Source organism: Pygocentrus nattereri, chromosome 29, assembly GCF_015220715.1.
Source record: "Pygocentrus nattereri isolate fPygNat1 chromosome 29, fPygNat1.pri, whole genome shotgun sequence".
NCBI classification, from domain to species: domain Eukaryota; kingdom Metazoa; phylum Chordata; class Actinopteri; order Characiformes; family Serrasalmidae; genus Pygocentrus; species Pygocentrus nattereri.
In genome coordinates, this window is record NC_051239.1 from 12,939,074 (window position 1) to 12,958,279 (window position 19,206).

The 19,206-nt window shown below is 41.3% G+C and overlaps 2 protein-coding genes across 6 annotated transcripts in view; both read left to right on the plus strand.

The window, feature by feature from the left end:
• LOC108412149 (membrane-associated guanylate kinase, WW and PDZ domain-containing protein 2) overlaps window positions 1-3,832 on the plus strand; it is a 107,987-nt gene extending 104,155 nt beyond the window's left edge. For 3 of the 5 annotated variants that reach the window (XM_037536086.1, XM_037536087.1, XM_037536088.1), the window contains one exon: window positions 1,304-3,832. In XM_037536086.1, coding sequence (XP_037391983.1) covers window positions 1,304-2,292 — 989 coding nt within the window. In that variant the 3' untranslated portion in view covers window positions 2,293-3,832. The remainder of the gene's footprint in view (window positions 1-1,303) is intronic. The other 2 variants (XM_037536089.1, XM_037536091.1) reach the window with 2 other exon arrangements.
• A 6,002-nt stretch (window positions 3,833-9,834) lies between these two features.
• Window positions 9,835-19,206, plus strand: part of iqsec2b (IQ motif and Sec7 domain ArfGEF 2b) — a 95,417-nt gene continuing 86,045 nt past the window's right edge. Inside the window, 1 exon segment of the mRNA XM_037536085.1 lies at window positions 9,835-12,027. Within this exon segment, the coding sequence (XP_037391982.1) occupies window positions 11,582-12,027 (446 nt within the window). The 5' untranslated portion in view covers window positions 9,835-11,581.

Here is a 19,206-nt window from a genome sequence, read left to right on the forward strand (position 1 = left end):
TATTTCTAATCTCCTCAGAAATGTCCTCTTTAGCCATTTTAGATGCACGTGAGAGAAATTTGCAGGACAGCTGGTATGTTTGGGTCATTGCTTGTGTTAATGTCTCTTTGAAGGGGAACATATTGTCAGTTAAGGGTGGGCAATATGTCGATTTGAGCATTATCATGATAAATGATGTCACAGTATTTCTGGGCATATTGTGGAGGTCACTACTTCGTACTTCGTTTTTGACTATATCTTTTGAATGTGGCATTGCTGTGGCTTTTTGTCTGTTCTACTTCATCAAATGTATCTGTTCCACAATAACAAAATATTGTGATGTGTTGTGTATCATGACAACATTTTTAAATATCGTGATATTGTATTTTTGCCATATTGTTAAAGTGGCAGTAGAGTTTGCAAAAGTAAAGGGTGGACAAATTATATTATGAGAGATTTGTTATTACATGTAGAGTTTTTTTCTGCTAAATACATCCTGCTTTTTCCTGACATCAAAAGTGAATAATTGTACTTAATGTCTATTTTCACTGGAAATTAAATCAATGAAAGGTTCGTCTGTGACTTTTGAACAGTGCTCTACATGTAAAGAAGATAGATTAGTTTTACCTAAATGCTGTAAATTAAGTGATTACCAATGGGATGTGCTACTTTAATCTAGCATGAATATGCAGCATGTTTATGTGAAAAGCTTTCTGTTGGACTGAATCCGAAGCTCCCACCTCACACCACTCACACTCAAACATACTACTACTACTACCCCACGGGAAGAACTACATAGCTACCAACATCACGTCATACGATGCATGCTGTTTCAGGCTAGGTTTGTTACAAGACTAGGTTAGATTCATTTTTTCTATTTTTGATTAAGTATTTTCTACAAATATAATCACATTGATGTTGATACTGAGTGTCAGAATGGTGCAGTCTTTAGTAGCAACAACACCTGCTACTATTCACAGCTCTGTGCTGTGTTTTGGCATAAACATCCAGAATATGATCTTCCATGAAGGACTATGTTTTGTTAATTTGGAGAAACTACACAAATACTTTATCCTTTATGAATTTACCAATCAAGTCTCTTCCAAATTATATTACAGAATCTCCATGAAAAATACTAATTCAGTAATTCAAGTATTCAAAGCAAGTGCCAGAGCACTATTTTTGCACGTTCAGTATATTTGAACTGAATTTATGTAACAGTGCTGCGATGTGATATTTTGCATGCATGAGTTAAATTCTGTCACCTGCCACTTTCTCCCACTCCCCCCTCTGTTTCTCTTTCTCCGTCTCTTCCTCTTTCAAGGCCGTGATCACAGAGCAGCCATCTCCCCCCTGCCCCCAGCCCTGCAGCCGCGTCTGGCTGCAGTGAGCCGCCGCTTGGACACCACACCCAGCCCTCCAAGAGCGGGCAGGAGCCACAATCGCCGAGTGAAGACAGAGCAGCAGGGGTGGGGGACGGACCAGGGAGGGGAGCAGAGCCCTGACAGCACAGAGGGAAGGGGTAGAAGGTCGAAGGACAGGAGGAGGAGCCAAGGCTCGCATAGATTATCCAGAAACAGGCAGAGAGGAGACAGTGAGGAAGAGGAGGAGGATGGGCCAGTGGACAGAGGAAAAGCGAGGAGGCGACAGGAGAGGGAGAGGAGGAGCAAAAGCAAAGAGAGAGGGAGAAAGCTTAAAACGGAGAGAGAGAGTGAGTTTGGACGAGAAGAGAAGTGGCAAAAAGAGAATCATAATCTACCCATCCCTAAGCAGAGATCGCCAAGTCAAAGCTGGGAGGAAGAGAGAGAATGGGGAGAAGAGGAGGACAGGACGTTTTTTAAAGAAAAAGAAAGAGAAAGACACAGCGAGACAGAGAGCGAGAGAGACAGCGGCCGAGAGCTGGAGGGTGAATCGGACAGTGACAGAGAGCAAGTGATGGTGAGCAAGGCGGGGGGAGAGAGAGTGTGGAAACATGTAGTGGACACTCAGCAATCCAGCCTCAGCGCCCTCAACGACAGCCGATCCTCACAGGGGTCCCTAGGAGCCTACGGATCCCAGAGGGCTGCTTTCTCCTTCCACATGTCCCCTGAGCCAGAATACACAGATTCCGAATCTGAAGTGAGTGTTTCCGAAGCTAGTGTTTCAGCCTCCAGTATCTCTGGCCTCTCTCTATACTTGAATGAGGGCTACAGTTCAGGGGCCCCGAGCCCTTTACGGCCGGGCCCCTGGCTCAAACCCAACAGAGTGGTGGAGAGAAACAGACTGATGGGGAGAGGACAGGAAAAAGCAAGAAGACAGAATTTTATCTCCTGAAGTGCTGTAGGAGGTCATTTTGGTCATATAATGTCATGTTATGTAAAGCATCAACTAAGAGGGGTTCACACTGCGTTTTACTGAAGGCAGAGAAAACCGCAAGGTAGCCTCTTTTTCTTAGGTTTTCATGCTGTCTTCTGTCTGTTTGTCTTCCTGTTGACAAGCAACAGCAGCATTGTAACTGCATTGTCTGTCAGCTGCGCTTTCAAGCTATCATTTCACACAGGCAGAAGTTTCGCTGCTATTAACTAGCAAATATGATGCTGCTAGTAAAAACACACTAAACTAAAACTAGAGTGCTTTTTGTGTTGCAATTTCAATTCATGCTGGTAATTCCTTCTTCATAAGAATGTCACTTTTTACAAAATGTCATTTTTACAACTCAGGGAGCCTGGAGTGCTCTGCACACAAGGCACCCAATGAGCAAAATTGCATGCAAAACACATTTTTCTCCTTGAAAACGATATAAAATAGGCACATCTGAAAACAATACAAAAAAATGCATACGGTGTGAACCCACTTTCAGGCCTTATTCGAGCTGGATTAGGTTTAAACAATTTCTGCCAATTTTCCCTTGATTTGTTCCTAGAAAGTACACATGGCAGCTATGTCCCACCTGTCATTCCAGTGCTCTGTCTGGGCTAAGTGGTCTTAAACACATAGTTTAAGACACATAATTATGACACATAATTATGTCCTGGTAATTGTAATTGGAAGTCAGGTAGCTAACATAATTCAGCCTGCATAGTCTCTCTCACATGCACTTATATACCGCAAAGAAAACGTCCCTTTATTACCTGGAAAAGTCCTGTGATTTAAATAATTGGCAACAAGATCTGTTATTTTAATCAAGTGTTGTAATTAATCATTTCAGAGAGAATTTTGTAATTATTGAGTGTGGTGCCCTTTACCCAACACAAACATGGCCATGACCTTTCAATGCAGGATATTTGTAGTAATTTGAGGAAATTACGGAGATGCTTTATCCACAAATCAGCCAGTGAAATCCCTTTCACATGACATTACACAACCTCCTGTGGTAAACCTAATCCAGCTCTAATAGTGTTTCTTTGTCCACCTAAGCATGGCAACAGTTTGAATGTTCGGAGTGTACAGCCACACTGTGGTGTTTAGCATAAGCTGGATATAGAGCTTATGGAGTGTTAACATATATATTTAAAAGCTTAGAGACAAGAAAACAATGTCAGCCCTCTCTTTTCTCTCCTCTCTCTCTCTCTCTCTCTCTCTCTCTCTCTCCCCATTCTCATAAGTAGGTTTGGGGAAAGTTTGGTAAGCTTTCTGTGCCCATGTTCATTGTTCGTACTGTGTGCTTGTTTTTTTGCTAAGTTCGAGTTGAGTGCTGTGTCACCTACTTATCCAAAAGCACTATAATTCATCTTGCCTCTGGACTCTCTTCTACTTCTTTTCTTTAGTTCTGAAATCTCTTGAAGCTTGTTGTTGTAGTAGGAAAGTGATAGTTCCAACTCAGAATGTGGAGCGAACTTAAAGCAATAACATGCCTGAACCCAAAACTTATTTTTGATAAATTATATATATATATATATATATATATATATATATATATATATATATATATATATATATATATATATATATATATATATATGTATATATATATATGAAAAATAAATAATATATGGTACATGCTACTTCTGTTGTGCATTTGCCCAATACAAATTGTATAACACAATAATGATAATTAATCAAACTTATTGTACCCCTTTTACTTGGAAACCCTCTATCAAATAGCAATTACTGGGTTTCCTTATGAATATTAGACCAGTGTGGTATACTGAAAATGTTTATGAATATATAGAATGTTGATAGTTCTAATGTAAATACAAATCCTATATATTTCAAAGGATTATGGTAAGTACTCTATAAGTCGTTTTGAACCCTAGTCCTACAGACTTAATGTCCTCTAAGTGCCCCTTATCGTTGCCTTGGTCACTGAAACCTTGTTGACTGTTTCCCCTATAATCTCAGTGACCAGAGTGTTTGAGAAGCCTAGAATATGAATGACTGATGAATGATAAATACGTGTGACCACATGAAAGTCATATGATCCTATGATATCAGATGTAGAGTACTGGAAACTATGCTACTGAGGGACACATGTTTAAATCCCAGACACAGGTGCACTGCTCTCAACAGCAAAATAGGTCTGTCACGATTATTACATAATCACCTGCTATATTCTACACAGTTTATAGATGTTAAAGTTATATGTTTATATCACAACAAACAGAATGTGAATGGTAGAGATATCATGGGTCTCATGAAAACTACTAATGTTCTAAATTGGGACTGCTGCTATAACACCTTGCAGTGTTTACGGTTTGTTTATTTGAAATTGAGCGGGGAAATTTTGTCTCATTTGAGCTGTCATCATTAGACCTTAGTACTGACAGCTAGGAAGCAAGATAGCTAATACCATTAGCCATGTTAAAAGGTGAATACACTAAACAAAAATACAATTGATTTGGTAATCGTGATTATTTATTCACAAATCAATTGGCAGCTAAAAGTTCATGATCTTGACAGGCCGACCAAAATCTCCATTCAAGTAAACAATTTTGTACATTAGCATTCACAGACACATGTAGTTGCACATACCACAGAGCATTATGGGCATTTCCTCTACTGTACATCATTTGTGCATTTGTACTTGTGGGATTGTAAGAGTGGGCTGGATAGTCTTACAAATGCGTTTTCAAACATCGCTACAAAACAACGTACCCAACCAAAATCTTTGGTCTCACAGACTTCAGACTTTTGTTCACTGAAGTGTTTGATGTTGTCATGACTCATCTGCAAATGTATAAAAAAAATGATAATGATAGGACTTAAAACGCTTAAAATGGAATCGATCAATGCCTGAAAATAGCACTTGAATTGTGTATTGCTTGTTTTTGCTGTTGTTTTGTTGTCCTGTTTCATTTATGTTGATTTGACTGTGAATTTATTTTAATTCCACACACTTTTCTAAAGTCTGCACTTAAGAGCAAACTCTCTGGAAGTCTGCATGATTCCCCTTGTGCACCAAATGAATAACAGAGTTAAGCCCTGTTCAAGCTGGATTAGTTTTACCTGAGGAGGTGCTGTAATTTGAGTGATTATCGATGAAATCCATGAATTTAATCCAGCCCAAATCTGCAGTTCTATCTGGTATTAACTGTTTTGTTTTCACTGTATGTTTGGAGCTGTTTAATTCTTACCTTAATGCTGATGTTAGTATCAGGGCTATGACATGTCAATCTGGACTTTCTGAGGTAATTTGGAGACATGAAACAGGTACTTGATTTTGCACAAATCAGCCAGTCAAATCTCTTACAAGTTACATTACTGGACATCCTCTAGTAAAACGTAATACAGCTTGACAAGGATTTTAGACCAGATTTGACAGCAGAGCCTACAGCCCTGTGAGCATTCTGGTTAACATGTATTTTAAGTCACTGAGTTAAGTCTGGGGAAGAGCAGAGAATTTGATTTGATTTGATTTTATCTCCCAAAATAGTGCACCAGGGCAAAGTTTTGGACAAATCTAGAGACCATGGAACAGTAACTAAATGTCCTCTGAGTCTGATGTTCTGTGCTGATAGACTTTGTTTTTGGGAGTTTGTCCTTTTACTGAGTGTGGCAGTTTTTACCTCCTTCAACCAAAGACAGCGAGAAATCTTTAAAGCTAGAACTGAGAGTGTGTGTTTGCAATATGCAGTGGCTTCAAGCCGACCATAAAAAGCGTCTTTAGGGAGATGACCTTATGGCTGTATTGATGAAGTGCTTGTTGCGAGAGTGATTTGTGTGTGCCTGCATTCTTACCTCATTAGGTATAAATGATCAAATAAGTGGACTGTACATAAATATTCACATCCAAACATCAACAGCAACATCATTGCTGACTTATTATGTACATCCTTATACCTTGGGAGAAATGATCTGATGGAAATGCTTTATTTCCTGTGAAGGCACAAGGTTCCAGTTTAATATATTAACCCCCTTAAACTGCAGGCATATTATTCAGTTATTAACTTTATTACTGACTCAATGACTGCTATAAATGAGTCAGTTACTGCTACAAAATGAATTGGTAAGCTGCGTATGGTCCCACATATGCTCCAAGGGGTTAAATAACTAAGAATATTTTGTATTAAATATCACAGTGCCAGATGCCAACCATGTACTACTACAGACCTGTATGATGTCACCGTTTTAAAGCATTCAGATAACTATACACTTTATACATTCCCAGCAGGTCTGGGGTCCGTTTCAGTGGCAGTCTGTCGTGTGTACCGTATGTATTACAGTAGAGTGAGAGCATTTATAAACCGTAAATCTTCACATATGAGCCAATGCCAGACAAATATTTTGCACATTTTGGTTCCCGTTTCCTCCTTTTTGCAATATGCTGTATGTGCAGTGTGAAATCCGAGCATCACAGTTTCTCTGTAGTCATGTATGGCCATGTATGTATTGTAAATATATATAAATATGAATGTCTAAACAAGTGTACAGTTTATTATTGCTATGGAAATTACAAATATTATCTTGTTATATTTCTGTTATGATTATGTTTAACTGTAACCCAAATGCAGGTATCAAATTATATAAATAAAGACTCAAGTATCTACTGTAAAGGGAACGTGGTTTGATGTCTTCTTTGAGATACCATCAGTGAAATATTATCATGTCGGAGTAGGAAATGTTATAGCTTATTTTCCACCAAAGGAATTTCACCAATGTGTAACAAAAAAACATATATATATGTGTGTGTGTGTGTGTGTGTGTGTGTGTGTGTGTGTGTGTAGAAAAGAAACAATGGTGGTGATTGAAGCCTGGGGTTGTGGAGTTCACAATGCAAATATATTCATTTAATTTATTATCAAAAATGAGCAGTGAACCCACACGTCTTTCTTCATATATGTAATGTTAAAGATTTGAAAAACAAACCCAAGGGTTGTCAGTGAGATAAGAGCTCTGTGTGGGCAGCTGGAGTTCTTCCACAGCAGACTCATCAAACCATGTCTTTATACTCAGTTTGTGCACAGGGGTGGTGGAAAAACACCCTCACCATTAAACAAACTTTACTGTTGACGCTATGTGTTCCAGCAGGGTCCCCTGGCATTTGCCAAACCCAGATTGATCCATGTCACTGCCAGACAGTGAAGCAGGATTAATAGCCCCACGTTTCCTCTGCTCCAGAATCCAGTGGTTGTGTGATTTAGACCACTACAGCCGACACTTGGCATTGCACATAGTGATCTTAAGCTGGTGTGCAGCTGTTTGGCCATGGAAACCTATTTAATTAAAGCTCGTGACACAGTTGTAGTCTTGATATTGCTTCAAGAGGCAGTTTGGGACTCTGTAGTAAGCGTTTACTTGAGGACAGGTGATTTTTACAGGCTTCAGGACTCAACGGCTACGCCCTGGGTTTGTGTGGTCTAGCGCTTTGTGGCTAAGGTGTTGTTAGCGCTTTGTGGCTAAGGTGGTCTCCATTTCACAGTTGACATGTAGAAGGTAAGAAAATTCACAAACTTTTGGCAAAAGGCATCCTATGACAGTCATTGAGCTCTTCAGGACGACCCAATCTACTGCCAGTGTTTGTCTATAGAGAATGCATGCCTATATGCTTGACTTTATATAGCTTTTAGCAATGGATGCAGCTCAAACACTTGAACTCAACAATTAAGAGGGGTGTCCTCATACTTTTGATCATATAGCGTATTTCTGCGCCATGAATGAATCTTTAAAAATAAGCATTAAACCTATTGTAAAATGATATCTCAGGAATCAGGTAATATCTTTACAATCATTCCATGAATCGACTTCCTCTGTAGCTTTTGGAGGTACTAAGCCCGTCAGAGGTCTGGTTACTATCACCACCACTGTGAACAATTCTGACTTCAGAGCTCCCTGCTGCACCTTCCATCTGCACGTAGTGTAGAAAACAACAGCCAACATGACAATTTTAGCACAGAGCAAACCTTTAAAAGGGCATTTTCTTTTCTGAACAGCAGATGGAAGCAAAGCATTTCATGAAAATATGCATAGCCTTTTTATAAAAGGCGTTTTCAGCAAACATAAAACGATGCTTATCCGAGAGAGTCCACTGTGGAATGCGGGAAGTGAAGGACTTGAAAGGAACAATTAACAACAGCATTACAATGCGCTGGCTGTAGTGGAACAGATGGAGCAAAGTAGCCAAAAAAAGCATTCCTAAGACCCCCGAGATGCTACTTCATCTTTCTCTAATGAGTGATTTAGTGTTCCTTCGAGAAAGGCTTAGACACACACCCTAAAGATCTAGAAAGAGTTCTTCAGACAGAGAAAAAGAACATGATATGTGCCCAGTGGAACAGGCAGGCATTTGAAGAGTAAAAGGGTAAATGGTTTGTAATCCATCAATAATTGAAAGAACTCAGATAATTGGAGGAATTTGTGTTTTTCCACATGTCATCCACATGATATCTTACAACTTGGTGAAAAATATCAGCAAAATATTATAAATCCTTCATAACGAGTTAAAGAAACAGCAGGTTTGCTCAACATTAAACGGTTAATTTGCTGTAAAGCTGAAGGAATGAGTGGATCTCTGAGGTGCTGATCTCTTGTGTAGGTTTATACATCTAAATGCACACGGACCAACAGAGAGGGACTAATTTAGTTCAGCGATCACCAGTCCACCTCTCTGAGATATTACCTTCTCCAAGCATCCTTCCAACCCAAATCTACCAATCAGTCCAACTAATCAGTGGTTTGAACTGAGGGGGCTGCTAACAGAGCGATGAGGTTTCTGGGTCTACGGTTTTGTGCTGGGGTTGAAACTGGAAAGAAGGTAGGAGATGGGCCGATAACCATCACTGTAGTCTTTCCTTTTACAAACATTCTTTTTAAACTGGAATTTGGCTTTTTTTATTTCTGCGTAATTCAGTTATTGAGGTGTAAACCAATAATTCAGAGTGGTTTGGTGTGGAACAGGTCATTGCAGAGAAACATACAGGATCAGATTTCCTTACAGTGGTGGTGAGAAGAACCAGAGTTTGTGATATCTACAAGGCATCACACATTGTTGTTAATGTTAAATAGTGGTAAACACAAAACCAGGTTTCCCTAGGTACTATTTTGCCTCACAAAGCCCTGCGTGCAACTTTTTTCCATTAATTAATGTTAAACATGCAATTGTTTTTTTTGTAAAACAATGTTATCAGGCAACCATTTCGTGTAACAAGCTCGAGCTTTTAGAGGTATTAAACTCTTCAGACGCCTGGTTCCTATCACCACCACTGTGACCAATGCTGATAAGTGTCTCTTCAAAGCGCTCTGAATGATAATGAACGTGTAAAAGTCGGTGGAATTCCCCTTTATGATATTCTGTATACGCCCATTAAGGCGTATATTCACTGCATTGTGGTTCTGTTTAACAGGAAACTCTGAGAGGTTCTTATCTGGGTTTGTGTTCAAGCTGTGTGTGTGTGTGTGTGTGAGAGAGAGAGAGAGAGAGAGAGAGAGAGAGAGAGAGAGAGAGAGACAGACGACTCTTTTCAATTCAATAGGGGTGTAGTGGGAGGCAGTAGAACATTCCTCCACTCCTCCATCCATCCCTCCAGTTCTGCAGATCTGCTCGACAGGAGCCACCGCTGTCCATCGTACGCGCGCGCTGGGTGGATGTTTCACTACTGTCAGGTCCATCAGCCGCTCTCTTCACTCTTCACCTCCGCGTATCCACCCGAGCGCTCCAGTCACCTGTTCTGGGCGGCTAACGACGGCACTTCGCCGCTGAGCTGAAACGAGACCACCGAGCGGTAAACTCGGATTCATGGACGTTGTTCGGGGCTCTCGGGTGGGCTGTGCCTGTAAAGTAGCTTAGCAAACACCGGAGACCGAACGGGCGTTAGGCGGACTAACGGCGTGTGGGCGGTTTCGATTGTCTGTCCCTTCATCTCGGTGAGACGTTTATGAGAAGGTTTTCAGTCAAGAGCCTGAACGGAGTCAACCGGCCGTTCCGACTGAAAGGGGGGCGACGAAAGGGGGGCGGCAGGAGCACGAGAACACAAACTGAACTTTTAAGGTCCGTGTAGCCGGTTCGTCGCTCAGGCTTTCCGAACTTTTATAAATTGGTTCGTGGATATTAACGCAGGACCTGCCAACGTTAACGAGGGGCTAAAGCTTTAACCGCCGATTTCTCTCTGCTGAGGGCGAAAAACCGCGGGAAGCGCGAGGGAGTGAAAGGCGCGCGCACCTTTGCGCGCGAGACTCAGCCATGGGGTGAAGGAGAGCGGAGCGCTAACTTGCACGGCAGTGTGGAGTCGCCTCTCTCCTCGTTTTTCACCGGGCAGCCTCACCCGACTCAAAAAAGCCTCTCCACTAACACTTTTCTCCTTCCCTTTTCTTTTACTGTTGGCTAAATGTTCCTAAAGGCAGCATTTCGTCTTCATCGCCGTTTTAAAACGTGTAAACATAAAAGTGTGTCAGGATGCTAAAGCGATAGCCTCCTTGCTACCTGTGGCTCTTGGCGACGTTGGACGTGTGAACTGGTTTTGAGCGTGTAGTTCATGATGAAAGTGAAGGCGAAGTTGCTGTGCCGGCTGTGCCCGTCCTTGCTAACCGCCTCCCCCGAGCTTTTTTGAGTTGTTACCTCAGCGTGTGGGAGTTGTGTTTAATGCGGCAGACCTCAAAATGGTGGATTGGATTTTATGCTAATTGAGCGTGTTTAAGCTCCAGGAAAGAGTCTCATACAAGGCTTTTATTTTTTCACTGAAACTTGTTTCAGCCCTCCTGCCGGTGTCCCTCCTCGTTTGGACTTAAATGGATCTCTGTGGGGAAAAAACCAAACAACCACTGATGGTTTGTTTTCATCTCTTCTATGGACACTTGCTGGTTTCCTTCGTGAAATGACTCAGTCAAAGAGTGCTGCTCACACCTGAGGAGATGGGAAGAGCAGTGGCCCCAAATTGACTCTGTGCATCAGGCTCTTGCATTGGAATCACTCTGACGAATATTTCCCAGTTTTCTTCTTTTCAGTATGCCCTGACGCCCAATACTGAGAATGACCCAAACTGTAACAGTGGTTGGTTGAACGTTTTTTAGTCTCGTCCAGCCACTGAGATTTGATTTCTTGAATAAGTTAAATCAAAACTTCCATATTGTTTTTACCTCTTCCATTCCTGCATTTATCTCCCCCCCCACTGAATCAGTCAAGTGGGGGGGGGACTGAATATAACAGGGGTCACTTAGAGTCACTGGCACCAGAGCTTTGTAAGCTTTGGCTATGGAGACCAACCCGGACAGCCCGAGCCGGGCTGTTGAGTACCTCTTGGAGCTCAACAACATCATCGAGAACCAGGCCAAGCTTCTAGAGACGCAACGGCGTCGCATTGAGGAGCTTGAGACCCAGCTTGACCGCGTCAACCAGGAGAACCAGGACCTCCGTCTGGATCGGAAGTCTGGAGGCGATAACTCAGGCCAAAATCACAACCACGAGCCGAACTCTAAGCTCAACCAGCCCTCATCTTTATCTAACCACAACGCCAGTGGCGTCCACCACAACAGCAGCGGTAACGTACCTTCGTCCACCGTACCTGGCCCAGCTCGCAGGACTCACACCAGGCTGACCCGAGGCCTCTCATGCGGTTCGGCCCCTGTGGAGAAGGAGAGGGGGAGACTGGAGCGTACTGACAGCACCGGAACCAACAGCACTTCTACTCTACGGAGGCAGTAAGTGGCTCTTTCTTAATTTGCTTATCAGAAGTTCTTTTGGAGTAGGTGCATTTTACCAGAGGAAGTTCAGTCATTCAATTTTTCACCCTTTCATACAGGATAAAATGTCTATTTAATTTCCCCAAATGATAAGGTCATAAACCTTACACTAAACTAGACGTTACCATGACAAGCACCACGCTCAATAACAATAACAGCATCACACATGGCTGTACTGTTAGCAGGGTCACGGGACGGGTGCTGGAGTCTTTGGGCAGAAGGCAGGAGATACCCTGGATAGGTCATGAGTCCATCACAAGGCAGACACGCAAAGATACACCTTCACACACTCATTCACACCTAGGACCAATTTAGCATCTCCATTCACCTGACTTCCTGTCTTTGGACGTTGGGAGGAAACCCATGCAGACACAGGGAAAACTTGCATCCCCCACACACCAAGGACCCTGGTCGACTGGCCGGGGATTCGAACCCAGACCCTTCTTGCTGTGATGAAACAGTGCTACCTGCTACCAGGCTGAATGAAATAGTATAATTTAAATGCATCTTCAGGTAAAACTAATCCAGGTCAAACAGGAATTCAGTTGCTTTGTTTCTTGACTGATCATTACTATGGTTGATCGGTTTTCCCCTTTAAAGCAGAGGGTGTTGGTGCTCGAGGGGATTTGGAAGCTGTTGCCTGCAGTCCAGCATTTTACTGAGTTCAGTGGGTACAGTTTGCTTTCGTGTATAGCTAATGTGTGGGCTGCTCAATACGGTAACTGCAGTCATTTGTGTGTGTGTGTGTGTGTGTGAGCACATATGTAAGGCAAAGAGCATCACTTTGAAAAACAGTAAGAGAATATCTGCTTTTTTACTGTGTGGGAGTGCTATTATATGAGAATGGGTGTTTGCTCTATGGGGTCGTGAGGTTTTGTGTGTTTGAAGGTGAAGACTGGTACATTATATGTGTGTGTGGGAGTGGAATATGTAGTGTTCTATGGAAGACTGAAGGGCATATATTATTTTTAAAAATTCATAATTAATTTTTAGATGACTGTTTTCCAAACTCTCTTTATCCCTTGGAAATAAACAACTGTTTTTGTTACTGTGCCGTTAAGGCTGATATATGTAAACAATATTATGTTCTGATTAGTTGCTCCGTATTGTGCATCATTCAAAAAGGGGTCTAGGGGACTGAACCAAAACAAACGCACCTGGAAGATCAAAAGTAAACAAAAAGCACATGGAGGAGTAGGAGGAGCCAATCGTGACAAAACCTATAGGTCCCATATCATCCATCCATTTTCTAAGCCACTTCTCCCTCAGGGTCACGGGGCGTTGCTGGAGCCTATCCCAGCTGTCCATGTGTGAAACCATACTGCACAAACGGCCTGTTTTGAAATTACTGTTTCCCTGATGTCATGAGAACCAACTCTTTTAGACTTTTACACTTTTATGTACACTTTTCAGCTCTCAGTGCATTCATTTTTAAGTTCTAGGGATTGTTTTAGCTCTGAGTGATTTTTGAATACACAATGTAGCCACAACATGAACGCACAATACAGCACATTATTTCACTAATTATTTCACAGCTAAAATCCTAGAAACATATAGAATATGCTCTCTTTAACAAAGTCTATATTTCACATCCAACTCAAACTTCAAAAAAGTGAATGGCAGTTGGTTTTCGTCTGTGGGCCCTGTAATGTGAGTGTCTATGTGAACCTGTTCAAGACAAAAGCTAGCTGCCAAAAGTGCCTCTGAAATTGTCCCTGAAACTTGATTGAAAAAAAATTTGTACACCTACACTTTACCTTGATAAACAGAAAATCTGTCTTCATTTTCATCCTCTGCCAGAGGCCTTTCTCCTTTTGACTTTTGAACAGGCAAGATGAGGTTTGGTATTGCACGCTGAAAGGTTAAGGTCTTTGCAGATGTTTGTTCGTGTCCTTGGGTGAAATAAGCTGTAATGAAAGCAGCAACTAGAGAGAATCAGGCCCAGTGTGTTGCTTCCTCTCTGCCACAGTAAGCAGCATTCGCTGCCCGCCTTATATAATTATGTTTGCTTTCTTATTGCAGCCAGCTGCAGCTCAGCCTGCAGTCTCTGTTCAAGAGCCTCTGGAGTCCTTGCATCAGTTCACTCTCCATCTTTTGCTGTCTTCTGTCTAATAGTTTAGGCTGGACCAAAAAATCCATCCCTTCACATTGGCAGTACAGCAGAAATATCACAATACTTAAAGTAATTTTGATCGCACAAGATGCTCATCTTTATATTTCATTTTTCTGATATTTGATAAGACTTGTGATATGAATCACACCTGTCATGCTGCCAAAACCTCTGAATGATTATTTAACGTTTCACATACACGCAAAGTGTTGACTTTTGGCGAGATGTTGCAGTGCTGCGACATTCATGTGAATTGTGTAGATTTAAAGAGTTTCTAATGACAGAGAGTGGAAGGGACCTCTGCTAGCAGAGAATTCTGAAGAGGAATGCACTTCTCCACCAGAAATTTACAATCTTTTATCTGACCAGTCTTTTCTTTTTATTTGCCAAACAGAACTATGATCTGCAGGTTCTGAAGCAGGTTGTTGTTTACCTGCAGCAAACATGAGATTTTACAGGTTGGATAATTTACAATCGTTTGCTGTCGTTAGCTTTGCAAATAACAAATGGTAAAGGGAGCTGACATTTAAAGGTACGTAACAGTTCGTATGGTTAAATGGAACCGTTCTGTAACAGAGGGATACAGAAAAGTGAAAAAAGTTCAAGTTTCCTTTTTGCATATATAAGATTTGTTCATAAACTTTTGGCGACAGGTGCAAATTACCTCTTGGGTTTTATCTGCAATTAATACCTTTTAAAAGTCATAAGACACGTCGACGTTTGTGGACTGTCTTTGAGAGCTGAAGGTACTGTCTGTAAAATACATCACAAGTAGCAATTACTGGGGTCCAATCACAGCATGCCAGTATGGAGCCTAATGAGCCATTATGGTCCTTTTAGCAGGCAGAACTTAAATAATAGACCTTCTGAATTTTAGACTTTTAAACTGATATGTGGTGCTGAAGGCCTAACCGAAAATGCAAATTAAATATTAATTCACATTTAATTTTTGACTCTCCCTTTATTTTGTAATCAATATTATCACAGTTATTTTGACTTTTGCTAGGTTTGTGCTGTTCATCCCTTAGCCATTTTGAATTAGGAAAGCAGTAACAGAAAATAAGATTAGCATTCATTCACACCTCCTCTCTGTGTCTCTCTTATTACAAATGCTTGCGTTCTCCTCCTCCTCCTTCCCTGAACTCCCACGGAGCCTGTTAGTCATTAGTAAGTAACACATATTAGTTATTTATGTAGGTGTAGAACACTGCAGTGATTGGCCATGGAGCTTGGTTGGTAGTACAGGGATAGTACAGGGGTAGCACAGTTGAGACAAATTCTTATGTGTATGTATAGATTTGCTTATGCCCCTGTAATCGTCTGTCACACATTATGGATTGGAGGAGTGGATTTTTAGTACCACGGATAGCTCCTCCAACACCGGTAATTACTGGGTAAGAGTGATGTGTGTATTTCTGAGTGAATTCCTATATGCTTATTAAGTGGAGCCTCCTTCAGTCGTTATTGACTGAATGTGACACTGAACAGTGTTCTTAATAAAAGTGTTCAGTCTGGTGAACACATGATCAAAACACAGTTCAGCTCTTGTTCATCAGGTGAAACTGGCTCTTTCAAATGGCCTCAGAGACGAAGGCAAAGGGCTAAGTCAAGCGCCCATAAACTTGCACTGTTCTAAATCCAATTTAACATGACTATTATAACTCTCTTCATAATGAAACATGCAGATGTTCAATATCCTCAATATGCTTAGAACAGCTTATTGTTTTGTATTAAAGCCACAAGCCACGAGAGGCCGTGGGTTACTGCGGTTTTATCACGAGAAGTGTGTTCTTAGCATAGTGCCTAAAACTTTCTTCCCTCAAGTGGCTTATTGCTTTTATAACATGACGGCCAGCATTAAGTATGATTAAATACACACTTCTTCAGAAAATTAGTTAGTAAACTTAAAAAATAAGTTGGTATCAATAATAATTGACATCAACAAGTATTCCACCAAGAATGTTACTTTCGAGTATGGTATGATTGCTAAGCAATCATGGACCGCTGAATGAGGAGAATGTTCGGTTGCCCTTCGCTGAATTTTGCGGTCATTAAACGATTTTTTTACTTTCTGTCATATAACAATGAACATACAATAATAAAGCACTGTTGAATGCAAAAACATTTTTTATAAGTACTTTTTTGTCACCAAATTACCACCACGAGTCTTATTCAGCCCTCTTATCGCGCTGGGGTAAATCTCAAAACTCCATGCTGCCTACATAGTGCACTATGTAGTAATTTAAACACTTGCTCCTGCAGCCCAACGGCATAAAATACAGCTAAGAAACAGTCAATTGGGATTCAGCCACATCCATACTTAATAAATGATGCACTATTTGGCTGTAGAAGCTAGAATTTCTAAACTTTCATAGCAAGCACACTACATAGGGAGTACCTAGCTGTTTGGGATTCAGCCTGGGTTTGATGTGACTTCTGACTGAAATGTGAACATTTGAAGCCTGTAATCCATTCTTGTGATTTTTTTTAGACTTTTATACTGCCGTTCTACAGTTAATCATACCGTAAGTAATTTAATTTATGCCTGTGACATTGAAGATGGAGTTGTTTAGGCTGTTGGCTATCTTTTAGCCTGTTAGCTACACCCTCAGAAAAAATGATATATGAAAAAGGGCATTACCCCTCTTATCACTGGGGTGGTACCCTGAAGGATACATCTCAGTACCTTTAGTCAAGAAACATAACTATACCATAATCCATTGAAATTATGTTTTCTAAGTTGCATTGACTCCCACACACCCCGTCTCATCTACAGGCTTTTTATTTTATTGTTCTGTTTAAGATATTAGGTTATGAAATATGCCATTTTGCATTGAGAGTGTGCTGTGATTCCATTGAGTTGACTTATTTGAGGTACACAATTGGACCTTACAGCCACGGTTGTACCTTTGAGGGCACTTTTACACTAACCTTGTTGAATGAAAAATGCACTTGCACAGAACCATTATTTCTAGCAGTGTAGGTGACCAGCCTAGTTCCACTTAACAGCATACGTTTCCAGCCCCTCAGTTTAAACAAAAACAGGGACTCACTTCATCAATATACTCGGTGGTCCATGCGAGCAGCTTGAGAGTCAAAGATTATTTATTAAAAGCACAAGGGGTTTTTCATGCCGTGGCCCAGTAATACACAATTCAGTTGTGATCAGATCACTCACTGTTGACACTGTTTAAACAGTAGAGCTTGTAGCTGTTTAATATTGGCATCAATATTGCATACAGAATATTCATATTTGCTCAGGCTCCATTTCTAGTGCATTAGTGAGTATTAACAATACACTATTCATACCCATTTGAATAGTAGTTTAAACACACTACTTATCCTACACTGGTATCTTACAGAAGCACTTGATGCGAGACTCAGGGCTGCACTGCACTCTTGGATCTTGTATTCAAAGCAGAGGTCTAGGTCTAACCATGTGAAACCAGAGTTCTTTCCCCTTTCTATAGTTGGCATGCTGTCCAAAAAAAAGGTATAAATCTATCTTTATGGACCTCAACGCCTGCGTTCACTGTGGTGATCCTAATACTTGCTTCCATCGCGTGCGGTTATTTTTGGACCACTTTTCCTCCATTAAAAGGCTTTCTTTGCCGTGCATATGGCATGCAGTTCTCGACATCACTTTGCTCTTTGAATCTTTTCTGTCCCCATCTCTCTCACCTGGTTTTTAATCCCTCTGCACCTGCATTCTCTTCTTTTCCACCTTTTCACGGCAGTGATGTGATTCATCACTTACCTTTTTCATTTCCTGTTCCCCTGAAGTGATTTTTTTCCCCTCTGCTCTAAAGGGATTGGTGAAGTGGGTAAAAATTCAGAAAATATTATTGTCACGGCATGCTGATGAGTTAAAGTGCATTGTTTTCTCAGGTGCACGATGAATTTCCATCATCGTCATGAATTTCCTTCATCTGTCTCTTATGTTGTATCTCACATTCTCTGTCTGTCTGTTTATCAGATTACGATCTGTATCTACTTTAGTCCCCCTTCCACTCTCCTCCTATGTCTCTCTCTCTCTCTCTCTCTCTCTCTCTCTCTCTCTCTCTCTCTCTCTCTCTCTCTCTCTCTCTCTCCCGCTCCGTCACCGATAACAGATGGAGAATCAGTGTGTGTCCCACGGCTTGTCTTTTAGAGTCGAGCATGCTGGGAAGAGGTCTCTCTCCTTCTCTCCCCCCCCCCCCCTCTCTCTTTTACTTCTGTGTCTCTGCTTTTCTCCACTCTCTCCCTTTCCTCTCTCCTTTTCCTCTCTCTCTCTCTCTCTCTCTCGCTCTCCCATCCTCTTCCTCTTTCTCCTTTCCAGCTCTCCTCTACTTTAGCTGTGTCTCCTTTTTACATACCCTCCTGTTTTTACCTGCACCTGCCATTCCAGCTTCATCTTTCCCTGTCTTGTTTTCCTCCCACTCTCTCTCTCTCTCTCTCTCTCTCTCTCTCTTTTTCTCTCCCTCTCTCTCTTTCTTTCTCCCCCACTTTCTATCCCCCCCTCTTCCTCTCCCTCTGTTTATCATGTGGTGCCAAGCTCATCAACAGAAGGTCATGCTAATACTGAAGGTACTAATTATTGACCCGTGGTGCTTTTAACTGCCACTGACGACACAGGCTGCACAGCAGGCACATCCAACATGTCATCAATCTGCTCCCCCTGCTTCGTCTTATTCTCTCTTTCTCTCTGTTTCCCTGTCTCATCTCCCTCTTTTCGCTGACTTTAACTTTTTTTTTCATGTCCTTTCTGTTAAGCTTTTCTAACCACTTATCTCAAAATGAAGGTGAAACATGTCTATGCTGAATGTGGCTATTTCTGCCTTTTAATCTAATCCAATTGTCTCTTTTGACTGTATGATTTCTCAACGCTGTTGATATGTTCATTCATTATGTAAAGACCGTGATCTAACAAAACTGAAAATTCAGAGGTTTTTATTTAGTTTGTCTTACACTCTTAGAAAAAAGTACCCCACTTGTCACTGGGGTGGGACCCTCCGGGGTACATTTCAGTACCTTTAGTCAGGGACCAT